The following is a 13,481-nucleotide window of genomic DNA, read 5'->3' as shown; positions in this document are numbered from 1 at the left end:
AGCTTATAACAAGACAGATAGGGGATACTTTAGAAGTATTGGAACTATTTTGGAAATTATATGAAGTCTGTATAAATCAGAGCAATATGGAATAATCATGGAAAGGTTTAAGGAAGAAATAAATATGCCAAGGCTAGAGGAGACTCAATTACTAACAGAATAGGAGGAAATGAGAAAAATGGTGATGCATAACCAATCTACATGAAAGTCCGTATGAATGGATGGTATTCCTGTGGAAGCTAGTAAACTAGGAAGGTAAAAAAACTGAAAGACCTGAAGGTTTTGTTTAACAGAATTTTAAAGAAAAGTACCAACTTCCTGGAAGAAAGCAGTGGTAGCTGTAAAACAGTGAGGGTAAAGATCCATCAGATCCACCTTCATACATGCCCATTTCAAATCTAAACCATTATAAAATGTTAGTGTCTACAACAGCTTAAAGAATGGCAAACGTGATGCCAAATTGATAGATATGGATCAATGTGGTTTTGTAGAGGGGAGGGAAACATTTGACAACATAAACAGAATGTGGATGATCCAGAGGTAAGCAGAACATATGAAAATACCATTGTTATTGGTGGGGTTTGATGCAGAGAAAGTACGCTGGGACTTTATGAACAGAGTAATGTTAACCATTTGCTTCCCCTGAAAAATTACACAGTTGATTAGGAGGCTATATGAAGGATAGAAGGCGAAAATTAAAGTGGGTGAGGTCCTCTCTGATAATCCTTGCTTTTCCTTTGCCAAAGGTTATACATACGACACAAATAAACAAAATAAGGGACTCGCTGTATATGTAGATGACATTTTACACCTGACAAAACCAGAAAGGGACATTACAGTGTTGTGGAATATATTGAGAGTTTCAAACCTTTTCGGGTTACAAAATTAATGAAGGTAAAACAAACAAAGGCAATAGCAGTAAATTATGTACCCACATACAAATTGGTTCAGCAATATCCATATTTCTGGGGACATGGTGAAATTAAGTATGGATTACAAATTATTCCAGTGTAGCAGCTAAGGATATGTGGGAAGAAACAAAAACCAAGAAAATGGAAGCTCTGTTACATGGATATCAATAGTAAGATACAAGCAATTAAAATGTTCTATTGGAATAATAAGCTATCCACCTGACTGTTGCAGTCTTCCCCTCAAAGATAAAATCATTCAGCTCTATTAAAATCTGATTAAAAAATATGCCTGACATGGTGTACAAGACTAAAGGGGACTAAAAACAAGGTGGGTTGGGATTACCCAAATCTGAAAGGGTATTTCAGAGCAACACAGTTAAGGCTCCTACACATAGCACAAGCAGAAAATTAGAGTGAAAGGAGATGCTAAAACAGGGGGAAGCTCAAGAAACAAGAAGAGACTGGGATTTTGGGTGCAGACCTTTAAAAGAGAATAATCACCATAGAGAATATTATATTCATGAAATAGCAGAAAGCTTTAAGAACCAAGACAACACTGGAACTGAGAGGAGATTCCAGCAACAGGGATGACTGCAATTAAGGATATAGACAACAGACAAGAGTGGGCTGGAATTTACTGGAGAAAACTGGCAAAGGAACCAAGGTATTAGGGGCAAGTAACTACAGAGGGAAAGGTAATAGAATGGGGAGACACCAAGGACTCTCCCAGAATAGGCAGGCAGTTATTCACTCCTATCCTCTCCCTGCAACCCTTACACTGCTTGTGTCACTCAAACATGGGTCATCTGGAGCACAGTAAAAAGATATATTTTTCTGTGCCACATGGTCATTTGGAATATTTTGATGCCACCTCCCTGTAATGTATCAAAAACTTTCCACCCATAGTTTTTCAGGTACTCTAACCACCAAGTCTCATCCACCGGATTCTGTTCACCTCAACTACACATTCAATTGAAATAGTGATACATCTCACTTGCCTTGAGATGCTTTGCTTTTTGAAAGATAGGTTTAGGCAAATAGAAGCCAAAACTGTATTCAGTAATGGTTATGATGAGATAAATGTTAATGGGATATCAAGAGGAGAGCCTTTTTAAAATTATATGAGCTAGAAAGGCTTTCCAAACTACTGTGGGGATACAATGGTCAAATAAGGAATCAAAGCACACACAGTTCCCTTTCAGTTTCTGACTATAGTGATGTTACATGGAAATATTTTGTTTACCAAAATGAGATATACATTTTTTTTCATATTTAATTGAACTAGTTGTTTATATGGTCCAACAAATGTCCAAAAGAGTTGAGTCAGTGGAAGATTTAACTCCTTACCCAGTTTACAGTCATATACAAGTTAAATAACGACAAGCCAGAAGTACTTGCCTGATGATCTGAGAAATAGATGCCAAATAGTCCAACACTAAGCATTTTATTTGTATTCAGGTTTAAACATTTGGTCAATACTGCCTGCATGTAGAATACTGTCAAAGGCCTTAGCCAGGTCCAGAATTTCTTACAAGTACAGTGTAATCCACTATACAATTAAAGTATCACTGAAGCAAAGAAATTAATGAGGTTTTAGAGGAAGGTCCTTCCTCTGACAAAATAAAATTTATGAAGACCCCAAGTAGAAGCATGGTTAGTGTGGGACAAAGGTGTTAGGGGTGTTTGACTTGTTGGTAGTACAAGTATTCATGTCCAGAGGTTCATAGGTAAATATGCCAGTAGACGCCTAGCCAATAACCAGGTCAGAATAAAACCCTGTATATTGTATTGGTGAATTGAGGACTTTAACCATTATGCAAGCCACTTCCCCCAATATGTGTATTCCCAAAGCCTTTGCTGGTAAGTTGAAATCACTTCTTGGCCTAAACCCAGGATTGAACCAGACATCTTCAGTCTAATACTCCCACCTGAGCTACTTCAGCACACTTTTTAAAAGTTGCTTCGCTCTACAACTTGGAAGAAATTAGTGTTCCACAGTAATTATAGTGTGGTTGGGATTGTGGAATAATTACTGTAGGTGGAGTTAAATTTGTCAGCTAAAATATTAGTTTTCCTTTGGATCCGAATGTACACTATTACTGCGGGCTAGCTCCAAGTTACAGTATATAGGATTCAAATGTGTACTTGAAGCAAGAACAGAAGCATAATAAAATAAGGACTTTTTATTTCGAAAGATGAAAAGAATTAAAGTGGAGGAATAAGTGCTCCAAACTTTGGGGCCAATTATAGAGAAGGCACCAACTGTGCACTTAAGTGGTAGAGGTTTTAGTTGAAGACTAAGAGACTACTGTAGGGATTTTAGTGAAGACTAAGACTGCTGTAAGTCAAAAGATCCCTTAAGAAGGGTTTTTTGTTCAAGCCCTCTAGAGCAGGACAATGGGCAAGATACAGCAGTTTGCATCTACAGTCACAAAAATAAATGGTTTGCCTGGGGGAGACTGTGATGTTCGAGACTAGCGTCAAACACAAATTAAATATTTTAACGATTTAATGTCACAAAAAAAGGTTACTAATGGCAGTGCATAGAAAAGAATGCATGCTGGGTTGTCTGAGTTTCTTTACATCTATAACTGAACCTGGAAGTGCCACAACACTTTCACCTTTGCTTACCAGTTTACACGCGGCTGTTGAAATGCATGGAAGAGCTTTGTTCAGCCCATAATACTGCATTGTATACAACTAGTTAGAACTGGTCTTATCACTAGTTTTGGGACTTCAGCCAAACACCTGCTAATGTTACCCTCAGAAGAGTCTCCAGAGAGATAGTGGGTGGGGTAACTATGAGTCCCTAGCTAGATGTTGCTCAAAGTTAGTTTTAATAAAATGGTTACCTCAAAGTGACACCAACCTGCAGAGAGAGGTTTTCCTGATCTGAAACAAAGCAGTGCAATATATAATTTTTTTTTTTATTTATTCCTTTACCGTCTCCTTCCTGGACAACCCCACCTGCAGAGGAGCTTTGACATTGTGCAGCGTGCCTGAAGGCCCTTGACAACATAGAACCCGTCCCCTGGAGGCCAGACAAAACTTTGTCCACCCCAGAAGACCAGCCCAATTGGTCCAAACAGTTGGTAGTAGATTCCATGATCGTGGCAGTAGATTCCATGATCGTGGCAGTGGCCACCAAAAGGGAACCTTGGAATCAATCTCCAACTCCTTGATGCGCTTGATTTCTCACACTGAGGGTGCAGCTTGAGCAGCCGCATCGAGCATCATTATGAGACAGCATGCTTGGATGATTTTGTGCGACTTTGCAGACCCCTTTAAATCTTCCTTTGTCAACACGCTTGTTGACAAATCTTCCCTTTTTGGTCCCAAAGTAAGAGAGACACTTTCATGTAGTGAGAAGGATGGGAAGACCTTGTCTACTGTGGACATATGTATTTCCACCCCCCAGAGGTCCTACTCCAGAAATCAGAGGGGAGGAAAATTGTGGTTCAAGAAGTCCCAAGGATCTTTTCGTGACACTCATGATTAGCAATCCTCCTGGGGTAGAGTGGGCAACTCATCTGGAAGACACCCCTTTGGGCAGAGGGGGTTCGTGTAACCAGGGTGCTAGGGATTCCTTCTCTGGCCGACCCTTCTAGCACTCCTGAACAGCGGCCAGATTGCTTTCCTCTGGAAGCAGTCAGGGGTAGTTTTTCTCTGCACCTACAGGCCTGGCAACTCATAACGGATGCGTGGGTGCAGAGAATAATATCCAGAGGCTATCGTATCCCGTTTGACCTCACTCCCAGAGCCAGAAAAACGTCAGATGGAGGCTGCAGCCTTAGAAATCGAAAATCTGCTGAGAGAGTTTCATCCAATCAGTCCCACCAGACCAAAGAGGATCCGGCTTTTACTCGAGGTTCCTTTTAGTGCCAAAAAAAAAAAAAAAAAAAGACGGGGCTGGAGACCAATCCTGGATCTCAGTTTACTAAAATTCATCAAACCTCAAATTCCAGATGGTCACAGTTCAGTCCATTTTACCCTTTCTGGGGAAGGACAACTGGATGTGCTCTATAGACCTCCAGGACACGTATTACCACACAAGGTGGACAAATGCTCCAGAAGATTTCTCCGCTTCTGGCTGGGAGCCAATTATCAGCTCAGGGTACTACCCTTTGGTCTCTCGACAGCCCGACATAACGTCTTGTCAAGCTTCCCTTCCTCCTCACAAGCTTTCAAACAAGAAACCAGATTCAAGTCCTCCTCTCACAGACATATGTACCAGCACACCTTGTACTACAACCATTAGACTATGGCAGCAACCATTAGCTTAGTACCACTGGTGAGGTTGCACATGAGACTATTAGTGACTCTTGTCATAACAATAGTCTATCTTAACTCACCCACTCGACCACGATACGCCTTGCAAATCTTTGCAGGAAAGAAATGCTATGGTGGATGAAGCCAGAATCAAATCTTTGGTGGTGACCATTCTTTCTTCCCCGCCCATGGTGACCATGGACACTTCCCTGATTGGGGGGGCATTTCCAGGGAAAGACCGCCCAAGGCACCTGGTCACCCATGGAAGCCAATTTGCACATAAATGTCCTGGAATTGAGGACAGTTCTCTTAGCGTTCCACACATCCCTTCCTTCTGGGACCACTGCAATTCAATCGGACAACATGTCAGTCATCTGGTACAGCAACAAACAAGGAAGAACCAGGTGTTACCCCGTGTCAGGAAGCCATGAGAATTTGGCAGTGGGCGATGGCTTCCAACTGCTTTTTCATAGCAACGCACATTCCTGGGAATGCCAATCTTATTGCGAACAATCTGAGTAAGAACATTTTGATGCCTCACGAGTGGTCCCTCAATCAAACCTATAACGGATCAGATCTTCCGCCGTTGGGGCAGGCCTTGCTGCAACATGTTTGGTTCTCCCCTAAACAACAAATCCAGAAGCTATTTTGCCCTGATCCCCCCACAGGGGGAGTCATTGAGGGATGCTCTGACTCACTATTAGCCCCCAGGTCTACTGTATGCCTTTCTCCCCATCCCGAAACTTCTACAGAAAGCTCAAAGGTTGAGAAGTAAAGTGATCCTCATTGCCCCCAAGTCCGGTTCCCATTCCTATGGCCTCACCTGATTTAAAGTCCGTGGATCCTGGATCAATCCCAAGGTCTGCCATCTCATCCTCAGGGATTGATTCACCCAAATCTCCACACCCTCAAGCTCACAGCTTGGTTTCTCCACTTCCGATGATTGCCAGGCTACCTGATATTTCATCCCCTGTTAGAGAGATCCTTCTGGCTTCGCACAAACCGCCCCCCAGAAAAAAAATTTATTCCAGTAAGTGGACTAGGTTCTCTAGATGGACCAAAGAACATAATATAGATCCCTATTCAGAAGACCCTTCAGTACCTCACTACCCTGTTGCACACAGGAGCTTCAGCATTGACAATTACAGTGCATTTAGCAGCTATTGAAAACTTTTACAATGGAACTGACAATTCATCTGCTATGTCACACTGTCTGTGCAAAACCTTCATGAAAGTTTTACATATTAAACCTCCTGTCAAGCCTCCTATAGAACCATGGGACCGGACGTTGGTGCTTCAGTCATTAACGAGTCCTCCATTCGAGCCTTCCAATTCCTGTGATATCAAATTTTTTTCTTGGAAAACTATTAGTAGCCCTTACCTTAGCATATCCTCGTTGGCCTTGAGTGTCAAGAAACCTTACTTGATTTTTCATAGGGAAAGATTGTCCCTACGTACGGACTCCCTTCTTTTTGTGCAAGGTCATTCCTGTTTTTTCCATTAATCAATCTATTGACCTAACTGTTTTCTTTTTCCCACCATTCAAATAGAGGGGAATACCATCTGCATACCCTCTATGTTCATAGGCAATTTTGTTTCTACTTAGAACTAAATCTTTCAGAAAAAAACGGATCAATTGTTTGTGGTCTTTGCAGGACTCAGAATGGGTAAGCCTGTTTCCAAAATTACCATCATCGTGGTTCAGGAACTCCATTACTTTCATCTACCACCAAAACAAAGTGTTCTTAGCTTCCAAAATAAAGGCTCACTCTACTAGATAGATGGCTACTTCAGTGGCTTTTAATTCCAGAGCCTCTATGGCTGATATCGGCACAGCAGCCACTTGGGCAAGACCTCATACCTTTATCACCCATTACAAACTGGATTTGGCCTCCTGGGGACGAGCATCTTTTGGTTCTATGGTGCTCAGGAATGTTCTCCCTTAGGGCCACCCAGGACTCAAGTAGCTGGGGACTCGGTCCTAACAGTAAGGAATGAATAAAGATTTACAACACAAGATAAAGAAGTTATGTCTTACCATAACATTCCATCTGTGTTGTAGATCTTTACTTCCTGCCCTCCCTCCCCCCTTGTCAGGAAAAGATCCTTGGGATTTACTGAACCACATTTTTCCTCCCTTCTGGTTCCTGGAGTAGGACCTCTGGGGGTGGTTGGAAAAATGTATACTCACAGCAGACCTGGTCTTTCCGTCTTTCTCACTTCGTGCTAGTGTGTCTCGTACTTTGGGACCAAAAAATGCAGATTCTTCGACAGGCGCGTTTATGAAGGAAGATTTAAAGGGGTCTGCGAAATCACACAATCACATCCAAGCATTACGTCTCATGACAATGCCTGATGCGGCAGCTCGAGCTGCCCCCTCGGCGGTGTGAGATATCAGACCCATAGAGGAGTTTGAGATAGATTCAAGGGTAGCTAGCTGCGAGGCAACAGTGTCAACACACCTCATCAAGCAGTACCCCCACCAAAGAGGAAGACATTTCAGAGATTAGGTCTCTTTGGAGGACAGTGAGGTGTGCCAGATAGTGCAGCGACCGAATGGCAAAGGTCACTGAAGCATAGGTCTGCTTCCCTAGTCTGTCCATGGCCTGAGACTCCCTGTTCGGAGGATAGACAGTGGAACTATCTTCTGCCAGTTCCCTCTTGGTGCCCGCCGGGAATACCATGGAATCAACTGTCAACTACTTGGACCAGTGGGGCTGGTTTTCATGTGTGGATAGAATTTTGTCTGGCCTCTGGGGAACAGGTTCTATGTTGTCTGGGGCCTTCCAGGCACGCTGCATGATCAGCTTAACAAGCTCATCTGCAGGTGGGGTCACCCAGGAAGTAGATGGCTGGGCACAGAAGGCCTGCAAGAACACAGATTCCTCAGAAAAAGGGTTAGAGGACTTCCAGTCTCCTCGCTGCTTGAGGATTTCGAGAATGTCTCCAAATGAGATGTAGTCCGGTGGAGACTGTGATGGAGAAGGGTCCCCACGATTAGTGTCTTCAGTGATAGATTCCTAGGGGAATCAAGGTGCTTCCTCTTGCACCGTTTCTTCCAGGGTGGTTCCCCCCAGTGGGATCTTCTGAGGAAGACTCCAGAGAAAGGGCTGCCTTCAATGGGAGGTCTGGCAGTTCCCATTCCCGGGATCCCGAAGTAGACCGTTGGGGTTCTGGTGCAGATGTCTTTGATGCTGACTGCGAGCGCTGTGGAGGCAAGGAACGTCTCCATCATGTGGAAAGCAGGCCTGCCCAAGGAGGGATGGGAGCCCAGAACTGATAAGGATAACCACAGAACCTGGGTCACACTCTTCCCTGAGGTGCCTACCTCCAGGTGAGGAGTTCCGAGAGGACTGGAAGTCGGAGCTGTGGACACAGACGGCGCCAGGCTAGGTATCAAGGTACTCCAGGGCTTGGGTAAAGGCCAGAGGAGGATAAACAGGAGAATATGCTGTGAAGGATTCTGAGCCAAAGGGGACGGAAGGTCTAGCTGGTGTGGGCAATCCCCTAGCTGCCAGAAGCTGGTCCACAACCCGCACTACATCTAGTTCAGAAAGGCTCCTGGTGGATCTAAAGGAGGCTGCTGAAGGAGAATCAGGTCTTTCAAGAAAGGGACTAAACTGATGCCAAAAAAAAAAAAAAAAAAAAAAAAAAAGGTCGTACGCTGGAGTGTATCTGGTTCTTGGGAGATATTTGACTTTAGGAGCAGAGATCATAATATGTGGAGCCGAAGAAGCTATCGGCACCGTGGCCAGGGATGGTACCGAAGCAGGTATAGTCGTGGAAACCAATGTCGGAACCAAGGTCAGCACCAAATCCGGTGGTGCCGACGCTGGAACTGAAATAGGAGTCAACATCAGAGATGGCACCGAAGAAGAATACACAGGGCCTGGTGCCGAAAATATCTGTGCCAGGAGCGCCGGAGAAGCACAGAGCTGGCTCGGTTCTGTAACTGACGGAGATGCAGGAACTGAGTGACTCCATTTTTCCTTGTGTTTTTGGTCTTTGGAGGCGGTGAGACCTCAGACCCAGATAGAGCCTCCGAAAAAGGTGTTTTGATTAAACCTTTCAAAATAAGCTTATTTTTACACCCTGCTAGCATGCGATTGCTAAAACCAGCACAAATGTCACAATCAGCTTTAATATGGTCCATGACCAAACAGTAAAAGCATAAAGCGTGGCCGTCCAAGTTGGGCATCTTAAGCCCACATTTGTCACACTGATTAAACCCCAACTTAACTTTGTCTGACCTAGTACAGGCAACAAAGGGGTATCCTAAAGGAAACAGTAAGAAGGAAAGAAAAAGGAGAAAATACAAATGATGGTATTTAAAAAATACCACAAGCGGTAAAGAAAGGCCTACCATAGGCAGGAGAGAGGGACAGTACCAACGATGGTAGAGATTTCATTACCAAAGGTAAAGGGTAGGAAATAGAAGTAGGTTATAGGCGATAGTAAGAAGAGGCTAAACTGACTAAAAAACAAGAAAGTTGGAAGAGAAAATGCACCAAAAAAATCACAAATTTCCACTTAGCTTTCAGAGAGATGGCTAGGCACATCTGACGAAGAACATGGCAAACGAGAATAACTATGACAGGGGCATTATGGGTAGGTCTTGGCTGAGAGTTTTTCGCTGGCTTGAGCTTGGAAACGGCCGTGTCTGTTCCGAGGACGGAACCCTAGTCCCATCAGTAAGGAATAAAGATTTATGACATCAGATAAAGTATTCACTTTGCTGAAAATGTTAAAGCAGTAACAAAGCAAAAAAAAAAAAAAAACCCACCACCAAGAAAAACATTAATCAAAACTAATGCAAGTCAGGTATAGCATAAGTAAACACATTCATATCTGAAAAGGTACTTTTAACTGTAAAATCTTACTTTATATATTTTCTTTTCTTACCAATGTATGACTGACATTGTCTTTTTACCCATGTTCTATATCTTCTTTTACCTGGAGTGTTTTTAATTCTTGTTATATTACTATGCTCAGCATACATTATGTAACCTGTTTTGTGCATTATGCTGGATGTACTGTATTTGTATAAACTGATGTTGGAGATTTCCTCCCCGGGCCTCCGCTGAAAATGGACCTGGTCCAGTCATAATTTCCCGGTTAACAAATGTAAAATAAATAAGTAGTGATGTAAGAAAGTGTCAGTAAAATAAGTTGTTAAATTGCATCATAGTGTAATGTTTCTTTGGAGCAAAGTGTTAAAGATATAGATATAGTTGCAGCATGCACAATTTGTTGCGCATGGGATGTGAGGGAGAGTAAGGCACAAGTCAAATGAGAGGAAGCCATGAAAGGAGAGACAGAAAAGGCAAAATAAAATGTTATAAGATTGAAGGAAACCTACAGCCAAGGTTCAGGAGATCTAGGCAGTACTACAAACTTTGGGAACATATTTCCTGGTAAGCTATGGTTGTCCACATCTTTTGACACCACGTTACAGACGTCTCTGAGCATATCCGAGCAAGTTTAGTAGACCCTGAGAGATAACTACATTATATGTTAAGTGACGGCAGGAGTGTAGCTAGAAATTTACATTTTGTGCCAATACCTAATGCTGTTGCACCTACCACCCACCTTCCATTTTAAAAATTTACTCAACCTTCAAAATGCTACCCCCCTTCCATACAGGAAGGTGACAAGTTATTTTCAACCGTTACTATTCTTTTTATTTCCATAAAAAGATATTTTAGTGATATATTCTTTTCACTTAAACGGAGGCTGTGGGGGCAGCAGTTAGCATTGTCATTCCACAGCAAGAGGTTCTCTGGTTCGATTGTCAGCTACAGCCCCTTCTGTGCGAAGTCTGCACATCCCCCCGCGGTAGAGTAAACTTTAGAGATGTGCAGGTAGGTATGCATGCACGCCTTCTGTAAAGGTTGGGCGCCAGGCTGGCAGCATGACACTGTAAAAAATCCACTGCCAATCAATAGCAGATCAGTGATCCACTGTGCCAACCCCGAACCGGGAAAAGCCAAAAGACTTTTATTCTCTTCACTTAAACAGGGCCAGCCTTTGGTCAACTGACACCCAAGGCAAAAGGGCTCCACAGCACACCCCCCCCCATACACACACCACCTGGTTCCCCCATCCAGCCAGATCATACACCATTCAGATTGAAAAAGCACCCCTGCTAGTGCAGAGCCATAGTCAACCCCCTAGTTGGCCTATGCCTAAGGCCAGCTAGGCACTTAAGCATTCTTTGCAAACATCTATGCTCTAAATATTCATTTACACACTTCTAAACAATATATTGCTTTTTGGGTGCTGAAGTTGCTCAGGAAAAAATACACATTTGAGTGCACTCACTGAATATGCCTAGCTACACCCTCAGGTGGTGGTGGGCTGATATAAATGTCCGGTAGCTTACTTCTGTTTTAACCTGTCTTATGACAGAATACATGCTAATAAATAGTTTTATTTTAATCCACAGCAACAGCATACATTTGCAATAACTAGTCTGAAACAGTCTTAAGTTCAAGAGGCTAGTAAGTGTCGGGGGAGGTGGGGGTGGCAAAGGATTACCCAAACAGTCCAAACTGGGCCCCGTAATTGCCAAGGACAGTCCAGGCAGTGTGGAACACAGACTTTATAATAAAATCAAAATGAGGAAAGCGCCTCCTAATGAAGTACAATTGAGGGTGTGTGTGCAGAAGGGAATTCTCTATAGTATTTTGCTTCGCTATGCCCTTGCTTTCTTGCAGTTAATGTATACCTACTGACTGACAGCAAATAACCCAGTCTTTCTTAATTTACTACCAAATCAATAAAACAGAAAGGCAATTTTGCCTGTGTTATGAATAATAATTCCAACAGTTCATTAAAGAACTATATGCTCCCTCCCTCGTTTTCACTTAACATTCCCGTTACTTCCGTTTATGTTACACTGCTAAGCTGCGCAGAAGCAGATGTCCAAGATCTAACAAGTTTACTTAACAGATGCTGTCAATCATCTGTGCCGGTACTCAGTCAAAGACCAAGCCCCCAGCCAACTTAGAAAAAAAAGCAAGAGCTACTGTCACAAATTGTAACAGTCAATTACAGTTATAGCAACAACAAAACTAAACCCAACCACAGGAACAAACTTGACGCTTTGTAACAACTGTCAAAATCAAGAACCTGTAGAAAAAATAATCCCAGGAGAAGCCGCCGGAATCAAAAAAAAAAAAAACGCACCCACTGGTTTGTTGCAGTGGAACCCACCACCGTTCCTCGCAGTACCTACAACCCAGCACCCACCTCAACAAAAAATACAAATGGAACAGAATGATTTCGATACACGTCATTTAACAACTCAAATCCACTCCACAAAACAATAAATACAATTTCACAGGAGAACGCATACCCAATTGATGTTTAACTTCTAGTGCTGCAAAGACACACCAAAACAGATATTCAACCCTTATTACACAAAAAAATACTGCACAACTCCAATTATGATCCTAATAACAGTGGGTTTCACAATCCGTAACCTATTACTTTTACAATTCTGATGACAAATCACACAACCGACGGGATGGCATTATTACAGTTTCTCACAGTAATCGTGCTTACACAGCAAACTACTTAAATTACAGTTAACTGTAACTGCGGTGATTTTTTTTCCAAATGTCTATAACTTAGCATTAACTACACACAACAGATCTAGGAAAAAAGTTACTTTGGGCCATCACTGCCGTGTTCCATCCTAAACGTAAACAGTAAAAACATACACTTTGACAAGCACATCGCAATCATTAATAACTACATACTGCAAACCAGACAACTTAACACTGTACAAATTTAGTATAGAACACTTAAACAGCGAAATTTTACAACAAATTTTACTCACAGCCATTTTGATCGAAACGGACAGCACACTCTTGGCGACCGTAAAAGAGTTTTCTTAATTTTTCGCGCGGAGTACCCAAAGCCCGCGAAAAGTTTCAGCTCGTCAAACCAATCAGAATGGTCCGCCGCAACATTCTTAATACATATTCAAGAGGGTTACCTCCCCGCTCTGAGGTTTCCGCGGGCTTTTTTCTTTCTAAAGTCTTCAATTGGTTATTGTACAAATAATAGCCGCATTGTTATGAATTATTAACATTTATTCATGAATATTTAAATTATAAAGAATTTGTGTTTGAGCTTGTATTTCTTTAGTTATGTAAGTTATGAGAAAATGGGTAATGAAAATACTTTGGGATAAGTTTTAGACTTTTACAGTGTTAGTGTAGTTTTTGGTTTGACAACCTTTGGCTTTGTATTAGAACATTACCCCACCGCGTTTTTAGCGCAAGAATGTGCATG

General features: G+C 42.4%; 1 protein-coding gene across 1 annotated transcript in view; it reads right to left on the bottom strand.

Moving 5' to 3' along the window:
• The window catches only part of MCM2 (minichromosome maintenance complex component 2), a 340,582-nt gene extending 327,463 nt beyond the window's left edge, over positions 1–13,119 (bottom strand). The window contains exon 1 of the mRNA XM_044078541.1: positions 13,024–13,119. Within this exon, the coding sequence (XP_043934476.1) occupies positions 13,024–13,029 (6 nt within the window). The 5' untranslated portion in view covers positions 13,030–13,119. The remainder of the gene's footprint in view (positions 1–13,023) is intronic.
• Positions 13,120–13,481: the final 362 nt, after the last annotated feature.

The sequence above is a fragment of the Protopterus annectens genome, chromosome 7.part1 (assembly GCF_019279795.1).
Source record: "Protopterus annectens isolate FY-2018-M chromosome 7.part1, PAN1.0, whole genome shotgun sequence".
Taxonomy (NCBI): domain Eukaryota; kingdom Metazoa; phylum Chordata; order Ceratodontiformes; family Protopteridae; genus Protopterus; species Protopterus annectens.
The sequence above is the reverse complement of the archived record's forward strand: the minus strand, read 5'-3'. Positions and strand labels throughout refer to the sequence as shown.